This window comes from Astatotilapia calliptera, chromosome 23, assembly GCF_900246225.1.
Source record: "Astatotilapia calliptera chromosome 23, fAstCal1.2, whole genome shotgun sequence".
Classification (NCBI taxonomy): domain Eukaryota; kingdom Metazoa; phylum Chordata; class Actinopteri; order Cichliformes; family Cichlidae; genus Astatotilapia; species Astatotilapia calliptera.
The window spans coordinates 2,182,499-2,199,083 of record NC_039323.1 but is presented as its reverse complement, the minus strand read 5'-3'; the positions used below and the strand labels follow the sequence as shown (position 1 = coordinate 2,199,083).

General features: G+C 40.9%; 1 protein-coding gene across 1 annotated transcript; it reads left to right on the top strand.

Annotated features, from left to right (window-relative positions):
- Positions 1-2,771: 2,771 nt before the first annotated feature.
- Positions 2,772-16,480, top strand: erich3 (glutamate-rich 3). Its single transcript, XM_026159918.1, has 14 exons — positions 2,772-3,053; positions 4,365-4,458; positions 4,551-4,676; positions 4,794-4,865; positions 4,987-5,115; positions 7,578-7,736; positions 8,015-8,215; positions 8,542-8,722; positions 8,835-9,021; positions 9,990-10,219; positions 10,308-10,448; positions 10,637-10,990; positions 12,185-12,319; positions 12,401-16,480. The coding sequence occupies exons 1-14, from the start codon at positions 3,034-3,036 to the stop codon at positions 15,604-15,606; spliced, it is 5,235 nt and encodes a 1,744-aa protein (XP_026015703.1). The 5' UTR covers positions 2,772-3,033; the 3' UTR covers positions 15,607-16,480.
- The last annotated feature ends 105 nt before the right edge of the window (positions 16,481-16,585 follow it).

Below are 16,585 nucleotides of genomic sequence, written 5' to 3'. Positions count from 1 at the left end.
CACAGATTGATCCTCTCTTGTGAGCCAGACAGTAGCATGGCTCCCCTCCCTGGCTAACCCTGGAATTGACAAGCCATCAAGTGATTATGAAATTGAGCTTTTTCAGAGAACTCAGTGATGTCTGACATTATGTGTCATACAATAACAACGTAATTAGACGCTGGAGGATAAGAAGCAACTGATGCAACACTTAATTAATCAGTAATACGGAAGATAAACATTTGAGCAAATATACCGTTTGCATTTGCTCAAACATTTAATGAAGCGCTGCCTTCAGACCTGAAACATGCTACTACATCAATATAAAAATTATGGTGCATTGTGGTAAAAAATAAATAAAAATAATAATAATAATGTTTTTTAAAAAACCCATAATTACAACAGTTGTTCACATTTCCACAAGAGGGCCACAGAGGACCTACAGACCCCACTCCAGTCCCACTGTGGATTTGTTGATGGTGGTGGAAAGCGATGGTTTTGCCACTGGACCAGTGATTGTTCAGGTCTACGGGTTTAGTACAGCTCACATATTCAGCCATCACTAAGAATCAGTCATGAAGGAGAGAGCACTGATTTTCACGCCACTGTAGCTTCCACTCAGGGAATTTCCACAGCAGCAGGACTATGCTACACTCACCATTTTAGATTCCCAGGGACACTGACAATGTTCGCTAGTAGCATCACATTGTGAGCATAAATATATTGTGTTTTATTAACTTTTAATATTTAGCCCATTAACTTAACTCCTTTTCTATGTTTGTTTGTTGATTTGTTGCAATCTGGCAGGGATAGCTCAGTAGGTAAAGTGGTCGCCCCATGATCGGAAGGTCGGCGGTTCGAATCCACCTAACGGCTACCCTGAGGTACCCCTGAGCAAGGTAGCGTCCCTACACACTGCTCCCCGGGCGCCTGCTTAGTGGGCTGCCCACTGCTTCACTGAGTGAATGGGTCAAATGCAGAGAAAAACAAGTAATTTCCCCATGGGGATCAATAAAGTATCCATTATTATTATCTAAACAGATTGTTTTTGAAATGATATAGTGGTGTTTAAAGATTTGCTTATTTTAGTTCTGAATAGAAAGCTAAACCTAAAACACTGTGATTTTAACAGTCCCAACAACAGCTAAAGAGGGACCCTTTAAACAAATGACATAAAAATATTAGATTTCTTCATGTTTTTATTAAATATAAAGATCCAATATTACAGCTGTGAATTTCAAAAGCAGTTATGCAGAAATATAAGAGAGCCATGGGCTGTAAAGCAACATTACATAAGATGCTAGAGGTTCTTCAGATTTTAATATTTGATCTTCATTGATAAGAGAACAACATGATTGTCTTACAAATAGACAAATGTTATGATAAAGTTTCTTCAACTTTTGTAACATTATGGGCCAAAAGTTGAATAAGTACTTAGTTACTAATGAAAACTTGCAATACAACTTGTATCTTATAATACAAAGTTACAGTTAATCACGCATGCCCTCACTCAGTAAGGTTTTTGGTACCAGGACAAAAACAGGTCTTAAAATGAGTTAAACAAAACCTCAGATGAACAAAAACACAGAACACCGAGAAGCCCAAGAGTTATATCTCAGGCTCTGGAGGCCTCAGTAAATGTTAAAGTTCATAACAGGGCTATTTGAAAAGACTGACCAAGTTTGGCTTTTTTCCTCTGCTACCAAAGTATTTTGGAGTCAAATGTGAGGCCGTCTGTCCAACAGCCAAAACTTGGACCAAACCAGATCATTCATCAGGACGATGATCATAAGAACAACAACAAATCTATAAGAGGCTGAATGAAACAGGAAAGGATCAAGTTGTTGCAATGGCCCAGTCAAAGTTCAGACCTCAGCACGGCTTTAATGCTGTGAGGAGACCTTAAGACAGCTGTGCATAAATATACTTGCAAACACAGAAAACAATTATTGCTTCTGAAGGTGCTTCAGGTGTACTTGGTTTTTCACACACTGCTTCTGTGCACATACAAATTCTTCATCTAAAGCTGTATTAAAATAATTTAAAACCTGGCATTCACATGAGAACAGTTTTTTTATTACAGGATATAAGTTGTATTACAAGTTTTTAAAACATAGAGAAATAAGACTTAAACCCTCTGTCTGTACTTTCAGCTTTAAAAAGTGCTTTACAAGTTGAAAACTACTACAAAGTACATACACAGATAAAAGGTAGGTAGATATATTAAAAAAATAAGTACATTACTTATTTAGTACATAGTCAAACATGGTTCTTAAATCTCAATCTGTGCAATAAAAGAGCATATTTATATCAATTTGATAGGTTTGTATATTTCACTTCACTGCATTAGTAAGATAACTTTGCACAAAAAGTTAAGCTTTGCTTCACATTGAAGCTTTCCCTGCTATTAGAATATCTATCACTTATAATCATATATTTTATGTCTCAAAAGGGCTTTTGTCCATTTGTCAAAAAATATATTTTGCAAATGTGCTTAAACAAGATTTTCAATGTGAAACTTGTAACTATTTTTTTTATTTATTTATTCATTTATAAAGCACGTTTAATAACAACAGGGCGTTGACCAAAGTGCAAATTAAACAGTGGCATTAATAACAACAACAGATAACTAACTGCTTCTTATTTTGTTTTCTCATCATTTAAGGTTACAATAAAATAAATAATAAACAAATTAAGGAAGCTAACCGACAGAAGTAGTTGGTGCTCTTAATGGAAAAACTGACAGATGTATATAAATCATTAGTTTGGGACGGACGTGTGCGTGTGTCAGTGGGAATCTGTAAGTGGAAACCAGCCCTGCTGGCAGACTCGTCACGTGATTCGCCATGGCAACCAGGGACTGTCATCAGTTCCGCTGTGGGAGAAGTGCAGCTTCAGTCCGACTCCGCTCAAAATTTACCTTCCTCACTTTATAACAACTCCCGTCTGTTCTGACATCACGTAAACCTGAACGTCTCCCAACGAGCACCGAGTGCCCTGCCTCCATATCTCAGACGCTGGGGGGGATTTTAAAGAGAGGGCAGACTGAAAGCCATGAGTCACCTCAACTCAGGGTAAGAGCAATTTATGTGTTTTATTCAAAGAGGAGGGAGCCGCTTGGTTAAAGCTGCGTGAGTTTTGATTCCCCCCCTCGGAGGCTTTACGCCAGTTAACCTCGGCACATTTCTTTTCATGTTTTTCAACTGCTTGAAAAGCTGGAAATTGACTTCATGCTAATATTAAAGATCTAGCTGCATAATAGCAAGAAAGCCCATTTAACTCTTAAACTAGGCCTGCCCTGCTTATAGAAACAGTTTAAAAGTGGTTGTGAGTCACCCACAGTGTCTGTCAATATAGTCACCAATGAGGCAAATGTTATTGTGTGTGCTAACGGGTCCACTCAAACCCATAAATGAGTCAAAGAAAACTTCATAGGCAGCTTTGCTACACACTTTATTATGAACAAGAAGTGTCACTAGAACCAGAAAGAAGCTGAAACTGAAGTTTCACCATGAATTCAGATTTGAGGTTTTCCATCTAATGCTACTTTTAATGCACCACATTTCAGAGGAAAACACTCTCAGTGGTTTTAACGCAATGCACAGCGATGGGTGACAGACTTTAAGTTAAGGAAATACAAGTTTAAATAGTGTGTGTATAAATAAGTGTTAAAACAAGGATACGAGATGTGCACACACACAGGTGAGATTCTCTGTGCTGCTGCATTTCCCCCATACTGGTATATAAGAGAATGCACACAGCATGATTTTTGTCTACAGGATACCTTCATACTGTAACATAAACTATTTTTTTAAAGTGCTTGACTCCTTATTCCTTATTTGCAAAGACTAATAAGAGCTCATCAAGTTCTGTCATGACAAGTAGGATGCCTCTTAACTGCTTTGCAGCCATGTGCCTCCACTTCACCTGCTCATAAAAAACTCACGTCTAGAATGACAGTTTTAAATGCAGTGCTGTGATCCAGGGCACCAGAAACAAACAAGCCCAGTGCACAAAGAGGAGGCAGCCCGGGCTAAGTGTGCCGTTCCCTCTCATTCCTGTAGGTAATCAGACACCTGTAACAGACTCTATAATTGTAAGATCCTGTTGTGTCGTACACAAATGCCGGTGGAAATCAAATCTGTATTGGAAAAAAAATACTGCTTTCACACAGGCCGCTCTGGGGACGAGCTGATGTCTCGTTAATGAGGACAAGAGAACAACTGCCAACAAACAAACACGGCGCTGTGCCCCAGTAAAGCATTTGATCAGGGTTCCGGTTTTCCGATAGCTTTAATCAACACACGGCTTACACGCTCCCCTCACCTGAACTGTGGCTGTTTAGTGCTGACTGGGATTAAATACTTGTGTTTTTGTCTCTGCAGACTTCTTTCGACCTACAACAGCCTCACAGACAAACATCTTGCTGGATACTTTAGCAGCACTCGAATCAGGAGACACCTGCAGAGAGCGGGACTGGTGCGTTTAGGTTTTTAAAGCAAAATTATGAAATTCAGTTAAAAAATATCGATCGACGGGTTGAATTTTGTTGATATTATTGTTGTTATTAGATCACCAGGAGTGGGCGCATTGTCCCGGACAAGGAGTACAGACACAAGCTGATCCAGAGAGCGCACCAGAGACACGTTCGAGAATGTCTGGCACAGGCTATTTTCCACAAGGTGCTAGAGATGGAGGTGGGAAGAACACGATGTAAATGAGACAAAGTCAAAGGAAAAAACACTGTCATGTAATCTGTGTAATTTTCCTTATGCAATAAATCCTGATAATTTGTCCTTTTTCCACCCACACAGCGTCTCCACCAAATCGAGATCAAAAGAAAACTGGAGGAGTTTGCAAGGAGGGAAAGAGTGCATAAGATCAAGGTACGTCTTTAACATATAAACACTGCTTTGCTGCCCTATTTTGTAGGATTCCTAATTTATACTGGAAAACTTCTCATATATCACTACATACTATATAATGATGAATGGTGTTGTTTGGCAGGTGGAGCGCTCTAAAAGGTATGAGGAAGGCATTGTCCACATCCTGTCTCCACACCCTCCCGAGGGTGCCAGGGGCATCCGGAAACAGCACTCTGGGCCCGAGGGGGAGCACTCTGACTCCTCTGAGTCGGTGGGTATTAAATCTACTGCTTCAGTGTTTATTGTTTAAAGTGTGACTGTTTAATTAATCATACAAAGTAGATTAGTGTCTTTAAACATGATACAATGATAAAAAATTACACTGATGGTTTTACGAGAATTATGTATGAGTTCGAAGCAGCAACCTTTTGTTGAAGAAGCAATTTTAAGCTCGTCAGTGTAAGTGGGAGAGACGATTATTTATGTATTTATTTGTGGAAATAGATGAAACTGTAGTGTACACTGAAACTGGGAACAGAACTGCTCTGATAAATAATACATTCATTTAGTGCAATAAATATATAAGAAATCAGCGTTCTTTTGTATATGCAAGTACTGACTTTATAACAGATGTTAGATAGATATAGATACGGACATATAGATAAGATAAGAAAGCACACCCTTTCTATTCTATTAAGGTTTTATGCACATAAAACAGAATAAAAAGTCACTAGGTTGTAAAAAATAATTTGAAAAACAACCTCAGATGAAAAGCAGCACATTGTCCTGATATATTTAACAAAAATGAAGCCATAAAACAGAATCAGTGTACCAACTACACTGTTCCTCCTTCCATGGGAGGCTAAGTAGCAGACAGGTGCTGCCTATCAAATGCAATTAACTCATCATCAGCAAGTGTGAGCATCTGTAAAAAAGCAGAAGTTTTGGCAGTTTGCTGGTGTGAAGCCTTCAGGTGCGTGTTAACACAAAGCCAAGGGAGGAGGACATCAGCAATGAGTATAAGTCGAGTTTCAAATAATTTGAAGTCCATCATTCTACAGTGAGAAAGATCATTCACATGTGGAAAACATCCTTTGGACAGATGACACCAAAGTGAAGATGTTTGGCCATAACGCTCAGCACCAAACAAAGAACATCACCACAGATACCTCGTGTTAACAGTCAAGCACATTGGTGGAGTTGGGTTTGGGCTTGTTCTGCAGCCACAGGCACCTCCAGTTGTTGATCCCTTTATACCAGTACAAATATTCTAGAGTTACAAATGTGAGTCCACCTGTCCAACAACAGAAGCTTGAACCAAACTGTGCCCTGAAACGGGAAACTGAGTCCAAGAACAGCAGCAAACCTACAAGAGCGTGACTGAACAAGAAAATCAAGGTGGTGCAACAGCCCAAAGTCCAGACTGCAACCCGACTGAAATACTATAGAGGGACCTGAAGAGAGCTGCATTTAAACAAATGCCTGCAAAACTCAGTGAACTGAAGCAACACTGTACAGAAGAGCAGGCCGAAATTACTCCCCAGCGATGTGAGAGATGAAAACAGTAAACTTCAAGTTATTGCTGCTAAAGGTCGTTGAATCATGGCGTGTTTCACACACTGCTTCTGCATTTTGGTGTATTTTGTAGGAAATAAAGAAACATACAGTGTAGTATGTCCCGTTGTTCATCTCAGGTCACCTCCTTTTAAGGCTTGGATTATATTTTTATTATGTCCTTAGATTCTAGTCTAACTCTTAAGAAGCAAACATCTTGCATTTTCCAAAATGTATAACTGATTATTTCATTGAAGAACTTGCATTTAGTCAATTAGTTAGTCAACTGTTTTGTTTTGTTTCTTAATTGTCATCTTATAGACGGGCAGAAAAAATTAGCATTCTTTGTAACACAAATAATGTTACCTGAGCAAACATGGAAAATCTGACCTGCAGGTAAGGAGATGATGTCCAGGTGAGAAACTGCTATAGTGTATGTTATAACCTGTGCATCCTGATAGTTGCCATGTTTATATTGACACTGCCATTTTAGTATGAAGACTTCCAGCTTCAGCTGTTTGTTTTGTGCGCAGACGAGTGTTCAGAGTGAAGTGCTGGGATTAGCTGTGTGTTATCTTTGAAACATAAAAAGTCACACACCTTGATGCCAGAATAAATAGAGCCAGTAATCCTGTCTTTGATCGCTGTGATCGCTCCTGTCTTTGACCCCACCTTAACTCAACAGAAATCACATACTAAAGCACGCTGAGCCTTGCCTGATATACATCGATGGGGATTTGTTGCTAATAGCTAATATGCATTTTGAATACGTTTATTGTCATCATGATTTCTTGTGAATTTATTAAGAAGTTTGCAGTTTTTAAAAGTAGTGGGAGACGTTAAAGATCGCTAACAATAAAAAAATTTTTAAAAACTATTTAAACAATGTGATTATACTACCAAGAATAAAATATAATTAAAAGATAAAGATTAGATTAGAAAAGAACTGCTTTTTACATTCAGCAACGAATGACAAGCCCGAGGAAAGAAAAGTTTGAATAGCAAATACGCTTCATTTCACAAAACACCAACATAATGAGCAGGTCGCTTTGTGTTAAAGGAAACACAGTATGGCATCACTGTAAAAGCGCACCATAGTGACGGTTCAGGAGCAGTGCACATTAGCAGAACTGCATAATTAGCAGAATGCAAACTGAATGTCTGTAACGCGATTTTTAGCCGAGCTCATCTCGACCCAACACGGCCCCGGGGAAGATGCAGAGGCCCGTGCGCTTGAAACCGATCCACAGTAACAGCACCACGGCTTCGGTCAGACACAGCTCCCCTTACAGACTGCTCCAATCCTCTCATGACAACCACCTGCCATTCAACTGCACTGTGAGTGTGAGACTCAAGATACTCACCTGTATATGAGTCACAGCGTTTTCTCTGTAGACAAATTAGATTTTCAAGCGATATGAAGTTGCAATTTCTTTTTTTTCAAACTGTATTTTTGGAAACTATCTATTAGAAGTGTAGAGATATAGATGTAGGCCTCAGCATGAAAAATAATTGATAGAATCACACCTATAGTTCACTGCATGGAGAGAAGCCACAATCACAGAGCATCAGTATCAGCAGAACCAGAGTAAAGACTTCATTAACCTTCCTACCAGATGGACAAAGAGCCTCGGAGACGTTTGACTGCAGTGGAGGCCTCCCATGGCATCTCGCCCTATTGCCTCCCAGTTATCAACAACTTTGTCACTCCGGTGCCTCCAGCTACGAAGAGGAAAGAGAGAGGGTTAAAGGGCACTGCCAGCAGTACTGTCAGAGGCCGCAGACTGCGCCCGACCACCGCCTCCAGTGGAGCTGACGTGAGTTAGGTCTTTATCTGTCCTTGTTATTTCCCTGGCAACAAAAGTATCCACAACAAACATTAAACTGCACTTCCTTTGGATAAATCGGGAACAACAAATAGCATTTCCTGTGCATGGCACGCATTTTCTGAGACAGTTCATGACAAAGTTGACAAATGAATAGTATTAATGCGTCCTTGATTATATTTATGATATAGAAACAAATCTCATCCACCTCTGTGCATCGCTAACATCAGAGTTTGGATCAGGAAGTTCAAATATAAATGTAAAATATCTTTAATCAGTAAATAACACACCAAAAACGTGTCACTTTTTCCACCCAGGACGCCCCACTGCTGAGGAGCTCTGTTCACCAAAGCAGAGTGTGTGTCAACATGGTGTACTTTGGCAAAACGGTGCGTCTTTCCAGCGACCTGACCGACATGAGGGACGACGTCAAAGTGTTTCAGCAGCACTGTGGAGGAGAGAACCTGTGTGTGTACAAGGGAAAGCTTCATGAAGGGGGTCAGTGTGTGAAACCGGGTTGTGTTTTTTGGATTTGTATATGTAAATATATACTGACAGATACCCCAAACCATTCAGAATGGCTTTTTGTGCCTCATCATTTCTGCTTCAGAAACTTTCCAGTTTATTTCACGTCGACATAGAGGCTTCCCGTTCAGCTTGACCTTCTTCCTGAATGGGCTGCAGGTGGAGCGGCTGAGCTCCTGCTGCGAGTTCAAACACAGGAAAGGCTCACGACTCGGCGGCAAACACGGGCACTTTGGCTTCACCGGCGTCGAGGGGGCCTCTCCATGCTACAAGTGAGATCTCTACAGAAGCTTTAACCTCCTAGGACCTGGCGTCCACATACGTGGACATCACATTTTGGGTTATTTAGACCAAAATACTCAATTTTGCTCTTCAAAGGCCTGATATCCACTTACGAGGACATTGTACTGCTACTGTTCTATTTAAATTTTAAACGAATATCCTCATATGTGGCTCTCATTTTTCTCAGAAACAAAAAATAGGTAAAAAAAAAATCTGGTAATTCTTTGTTTTTACATTCATCAGGTCAAAAGGTTGAATATAAAACAAAGTGAACAACAAAAAGGAGACATGTGAAAGGAAAAGTTTAACATTTTTACTCATGAATAAATGATAAGCTTCTGTCAGCCACTTTAGTTTAGCATATAAACTGCGTGTAGAGAAAGCAGAGAGCCTGGTTTTGTTCAAAAGTAAGTACAACAAACATTACAGTCTTCTGGAAACCAAACCATGTAGTGTGTATTTAGTCTAACAGGACCGTGTTTGAGCTTTAAACGGGCTGGCAGCAAAATTAATTGGCATTTTTCGACCATATAAACTGTTTTCCCCATTTTCAAATGTTATTGCACATTAAACTAATGGTCTGCTAGTTGTAGCTCTATATCTAAGCAGTCCACACTGGCTAGAGTGTCCCATAGATGACCTTTTTTTGGAGGCCAACTTAGAAGTTAGCCCGCCTTGGTTATCCTGGAAAAAAAGCCGGTGGGATTTTGGATAAATCCACAAAATAAGCTCTGTGGAAAGAAACTTTGTGATACACAGTTTGTTCAACAAGATTATCCCTGCATACTGATGATTTTAAAGTGAAATTAGAATATAAATGAACTACAACATAGGCAGATTACTGTGTTCAGTGTGGTGGTTTGAATGCACCCCACTCGTTCTCTGGGTGGTTTATTGATTTATTTATTTAAACAGGAACAAAATTACTTTTTAAACAGACTTCTTGCTCATTGTTCAGATGCATCATAGCAATGGGACTGGACAAAAAGCCCACTCCTCCACCAAAGAGGATCAAGGAGGATACAAGAAGAGAGGAATCAGTCAACAGCCCAAAAGATGAAGGTGAGATGGAGACGGAGAGGACTGGGGAGGATGCTGGCTCCCACTTGGAGGGTGAAACCAGTGAGCCGCAGAACATGGAGACTCCGGTCAAAGAAGAAAGAGCGCTCGATGAGGAAAAAGGCAGAGGTGGTACAAAAACTGGTGCATCTGAGCACAAACTAAAGATTTGTGTGCCGCGCATACCGAAGTCTGTATCTATAATTCTCTGCTTCAGATTATGAAGAAGACTTTGAAGCAGATGATGAGGGAGCTGCAGAGGAGGCAAAAGAAGAGAAATCCCCATCTCCAACCAGTGCAACAGACAGGCAGGTTAAAGAGAGGGATGCCTCTGAGACTGACAATGATGACAGGGATGGTGGGTGAATCACCTTAGTTGTACACATAAAGCTTAAATCCCTGTACAATGTTTAACTATTTAAAATCTTTTTTTTTTAAGACACAAAGTATTTTAATTACAGAACAAAACCATCTTTTGAAATGTTTAAATGTGCATTTTCCTTCTTGTAGAGTACTTATTGGTGTTCATGTGTAACTTTCTCGCAGACATGAGATCTCATTCAGGCTCCAGCTCCTCGGGCAGCAAGCACGACGAGAGTGATGCTGAAGCCACAAGAGACATCAACGAGGACAATAAGGCAAAGCAACAGAAAGAGGACAGTCAGGAGGAAACCATCGCTCAGCCCGAGGAAAAAGATGAACCAAATCCAGAAGAAGATGTTGCCACGGAAGCTGAGTCTTCTGCGGCCAAAGACTCGCACATGGACAGTGCTGGGGACAGCACGGAGATAGAAATATCTGACACCAGCGTCCCCTCAGGAAGTGAGACTAGACAGAGTGATGACAAAGATGCTGAGAAGCCTGTAGAGGAGGGCAACCAGGAGGAGGAACACGAGAGAGGTGAGTAAAAAACAAAGAATATACAAAAACACAACATTCAAGACCACCTAGTTAGTCACATGTTTTAAATACGGCGCTGTAATACAATCAGAGCAGAATAGCTTAATGTCATACTGCTACAATATCATCAACGTGTAATGATTAAAATAAAAATTTTAATAGTGGAAAAATACATGTGTGCCATCGCAATGATTCGTTTTCTATCTGATCCACATTTTATTTTTTTACTTTTTTCCACATTTTTTATATACTTTTGTCTTGGTTTGGGTTTCTAAAAATAATGTGTAAATATATAGTTAAGTAAACAAAGGCAAGCAACACCAGGGGTGAAACTGCAATCAGCGAAGAAGAAGTAAGCAGCCGTGAAGAAAAAATCCCAGTATTTGCATACTGTAGAGCAGCTCAAAATATGCGTCTGTGACGAGCTGCTGCATATTCATTCATTTATCATAAGAAATCTGCTTTTGCATGACAAAGAAAAGCAGATTTGCTTTGTTTTTCCCTTCCTTCTTTTTACCTCGAATGTTTTCAGGGCGCAGTAAGTTACTTTTCCACGTTCTACAGCAGAACAAGCAGAAATGGACGAGAATCACTGACTTCGCACTGTTTTTGTGTTTTCACCTGGAAGGATTAAAGAGATATTTATCTGTCACTCAAATACATTAAATTCCTCAGTCATTTAACCTCCTGTGACCACATATGTGGACGTCACATTTTGGGTTGTCTGGACCAAAATACTAAATTTTGCTCTACAAGGGCCTGATATCCACTTACAGGGACATTATACTGTTACTGTTCTGTCGAAATTTAAATGAATGTCCTCATATGTGGATCTCAAAATCAGGTAAAAAAAATAAAAATCAGGTAATTTTTTGTTTTTACATTCATCAGGTCCCAATCAGCCCAAAAAGCAAAGAGAAATTAAAAATACATGTCGTGAAAGAGTTCAGGTCTTAGGAGGTTAAAATTCTGGACACTTCTTATTTGCTCCTTGACCCTCTTTGAAGCAGGAGTGGGTTTTTGTCCAGTGCCATTGCTATGATGCACTTGAACAAACGATGTTTGCTTAAAAAAGGAGATAAATAAATCTGCACTGGTGTTTATTGTTGTTGTTATCAAAGACAAATTAATTTTGAAGCTTTAACATGTCCCAGAGAAGGATGATCACAAGTGTCCTGGTCCTTATTTTTCAAGCCAAATCTGTGCAAGAAAAACTGTCAGAAGCCATACTGAAGGAGTCCCAGTGCAGCTCCGAGCCTGAGCTGAGTGACACCAGCACTGAGGAGGAGGAGGAGTCCACACATAAAGGCCCTCAACAGGACAACAAAGGTATCAGATCTTTATTAGAATTAATTCATAAACTGCACAAAGACTGTTCTTTATTTTGAAAGTCCATTTTGTATTTTGCAGATGCAGCTCCAGTCAAGCTTGTCACGCCTACAGAACAACAGCAGACCATTGCAGAAGAGGCAGAATGTGAAGAAAGCGATGCTGGTGACGTGGTGGTGGCACAGACACAGGAAGATTTACCCGAAACCAAAGAACAGAGTGGAGATGATGAGCAGGAGCCTCAGGAGAACAGCAACAGTACTGAAGATGAGAAGGTTGAGCAAGATGACAAGGCTGCAGAAGAGGAGGATAAATCAGAGGAAACGGGTGAAGCTTTGCATCCTTCGAAAGAAGAAAATGTGACACAAGATGACAAGACAACTGAGCATCTTGAAGAAACCCCAGCTGAAACTGCTGATACTGAGGCTGCAGAGGAAGAGGAAGGAAAGGAGAAAACCGCTGAGGAGACTGACGTTCAGCATGACGAGACCGGGCAAGGGGCAAAAAGCAGTGAGGAGGATGAGTCATCAGAGCCGGATAAAAAGACTGATGAGACAGCAGCGCCTGATAATGCAGAGGCAGAGGCAGTGACAGCCAGAGAAACAATAGAGATAAAAGCAGAGTCCTCAAAGGAGCAAGAGGCCCTCAGCTATGAAGAGGCACCTGTAAGTGACGCAGAAAAGGAGGAGCAGGCAGACAGCGAGGACAGAGCTGCAGGGTCAGAAACCGAAGTCAATGCAGAGAACTCGAGCAGCTCGCCAAGTGGGAGTGGAGAAACCACAGTTGAAAAAATAGGAGATAGAGGTGAGGAAAATGCAATAGAAGAAAGCAGTAAAGATGACATTAAAGAAGAACAAGTATTAGAGGATGAGAGTCACGAACAGTGCGAGCTGCGAGAGGAGAGGAGGACTGGAGCATCTGAGGAAACAGGTGAAAAGGAAGACAAAGAGAAAACTGAGGAGGGTGGAAAAGTAGAGGAGGAGAAACAAACTCATGTAACCTCTGATAAAGGAGAAGATGAAAATACTGGGAAAAGAGATGATGATGATGAAAAGGTTAAAAATGAGGAAGAGGGTAATGAGGAAAGTAAGGAAGATGAAGGGACAGACAAGCAGGAAAACACAGCAGAAAGTGCTGAAAATGGCTTTAAAACAAAGGAAGACGAAGAAGAAGCTGTGAAATCTTTGAGCGAGGAGGATAAAGTCGCCGATGACGAGAAAGTTGAAGAAAAGACAGAAAATGATGAGAACAGTGAGTGTGTTGAGAACAAACTGGAAGAATCTGAAGTAGGTGATAAAAGTGAGGGTGACAATGACAATGAGAGTAAACCAGCTGTTCAAGAAAATGATGATGAGGCAGAAAAATCAGAAAATCTAAACAAAGCTGAGAAAAGTGAAGACAAAGAGAAACATGATGAAGAGGATGACAAGGAAAAGGACATAAGTGAAGCACCTGTAGAAGAAGGAGAAGAAATATCTGAGACCACAGAAGAAGCTGAGAAAAGTGCAGACGTTGGTGCAAATGAAGCAGCAGATGGGACTAAATCAGCTGATGAGACGCCAGAGGCTGAGAGTGTTGAGCAAGATGCTGGAAAAACCAGCAACACGAGTGAAAAAGAAGAAATTAATGCTGAAAACGGGGAGATCTCTACTGAAGCCGAGAGCAATAATCATGAAGACGACGGAGAGTCTCAATTAAAAGACAAAAATGACTTGAAAGCCAAAGAAGAGGGTGATGAAGAAAGCAAAGCAGACGGGCCTGCTGACGACGAGAGCGCAGACATTAAAGAAGTCGCAGTGGAGTCTGAAGAAGGTGCTAAAAAACACGATGCTGACGAGGTTGATCAGGCTCCCGGGGCTGATGAGGTAGAACGTGATGCTGAGGGTGACAGCGTGGAAAAAAATGATGAATCAACTCCAAGCAACTCACAGCCTGAGACAGCAGGTACAGAAATGAAAGCGGAGCCTAAATTAGGTGACAGAAAAGACGGCGAGGAAGCAGAACAAGATCAAAATGGCAACAAATCTGACTGTGATAACGAAAACAAAGAGCCAGACTTGGTAAAAAAGGAGAGCAGCGCTGAGGAAAACGTGGATGAGGTCGCAGCTGTTTCTTCAGGGAATCAGGAACAATCACCGGTTGCTGTTGACTTAGATGTTCTGGCTTCCAAATTAGATGAAGAAAGCAAAGATACAAAGTCTGACATATGCCCACAGACTGACGAAAATGCAGTTGGTGGTGATCTCTCTGCTGCCGACGGAGAAAATGGAGTAGACGCAGAAGATGCGAGTAAGGCCTCGGAGGAAGGAGCAAGTGTGCTGCTCAAACCTCAAAACAATGAGGCTGATTATACAGAAGAGACTGTCGCAGCTGGTAGAGAAAGTCCAGAGGCCTTGGCAGCAGAAGACAGCACAGATCTAGTCAGTAACTGGGTCAACAAGCACCAGTCATCAAAGTTTTTCGAGACATTTGTTGAACCACTGGAGGATATGAGGGAGGAGATAACTGACACTCCAGCGTCCAGCTCAAATAAAGAAGAGACAAAATCTACTGAGCTGCCAGGATCAGACAGTCCACTCAAGATGGTGAGGGTGTCTGAAGATGAGGTGAAAGCCTACAGGGACGCTGAAGATGAACTGCAAGTGGAGGAGAAGGCTGAAGTGAAAGACTTAATACTAAAACCTCAAACTGAACAAAGTGAGGAGGAGTCTGCAGCCTTGCAGAAGATGAGGTCAGAAGAGCACAAAGGAAGCATGGGATCTCTTCAAGAGTGTAACGGTCAAGAAAGTGCAGAGAAAGGAATTAATGAGGAAAACGCTTTTTCCAAAACTGAAGTGGAAAGCACTTCAGGTAGTCTTCATTCAGCCACTGAAAAACCTGCGAGTGTTTCTAAGAGCCAACCTGATGAGAAAACTATCGATAACAACTTCAATGTAACAGAGCCGCAGACTGAAGAAGGTAATCAGTCCACGAGCCCACTTGGAACCGAAGATGTCAATGAAACGTGGGGAAAAGCAGACGAGCAAAGTCGAGAAGTTACAGAAACAACTGATTTTACAACATCGAAGTCTGACGATGGAAGCCCGGAGGACTCGCGCAACGAGGAGATCGAAGGCAAAGCGTCAGACAGGAGCGTCAGCAGAGACAGAAAAGACCTGCAGCTGATCGAAGACATCAAACACACGCTCAGTAAAGACCGGCTGAGCGCCTTTTCAGTGGATGACACGTTGTTTGCTCACAGTTCATATCCTTTACTGACTGCTGCGAGTGCTGAGAGCGGGCATTAGAGCCGCTCCGGTCAGAGTGACAATGAGGGAAAGTGAAGCTTTACTCCTTTTTTAGTTTTTAATTTTACAAAGACGCCTATGAAGTCAAGTTGTACAAATGAAAAGTCTGCAGATTCTCGATGCACAGACAATCATGTGGCTTCAGACAAAATGTGACATGCGCGTCAGTTTTTCACAAAAGCCCTCCGCTGTCTCGTGCTTTCTGCTTTTAAATTACAGCAGCCTCGTAAACCGTCATCATCTTTCACCATCAAGAATCCACATAATGAGTTTTGACTGCTGCATGAAATGTTTACAATAAATCATCTCTTCCTTTTGTTGGTAACAAAGAGCTCTTGGTTGATATGAGGTATCGTGTACAGATGCTATCAGCTATCACCTGAAAACAGATACTCGCGCACTCACACTCACACGTGGTTGAATAATTCATAGATGTTGGACTCCCACGTCTTTAGCTTGCCCCAGGTACTCTTTACATTTCCATTGACTGGGTACAAGTGGTGCAGCTTTAGCAGAGATCTGTAATCGAACACTGTTAATGGCATCATCAGTCAGTCAGCACACTCACATAATTACGGGATCGCAGTAGCTAGGAGAATATACAGTAGAACAACAAGAACGCAAAGCTCAATCTTCATCATTAGGCTGATGATAATTAGTTTGGTGGTGACTAGGAAATGTCAAATGTAAGCACAGTTGTTGTTTGTAATGCTGCTAACTCTACCTCTACTTCCACTGATATGTTTAACATGTATTTGCATTTCCCTTTTGTCTTTTTTTACGGCTAGCTTGGGTTTGTGAGGCTTAATCATTTCATTTGATATCTGTCAGTAACCGAAAGTTTCTGTGATTTTCCAGCTAAAAATAAAAACAATCAGACAAAAATAAAATACAAAGTTTTCTGTTTTTTTTTTTTTGACAAAAAAATGTCTTTACATTTAAATTTATCATCAAGAACAAGAATAAAGAGAAAACTTTG

Bases quoted from the DNA above. Each gene is read 5' to 3' on its own strand.
- erich3 (XM_026159918.1), top strand. From the start codon at position 3,034: ATGAGTCACCTCAACTCAGG. The intron at 4,677-4,793 runs GTGGGAAGAACA...CCACCCACACAG, and splicing joins ACAAGGTGCTAGAGATGGAG to CGTCTCCACCAAATCGAGAT. The intron at 4,866-4,986 runs GTACGTCTTTAA...GTTGTTTGGCAG, and splicing joins AAAGAGTGCATAAGATCAAG to GTGGAGCGCTCTAAAAGGTA.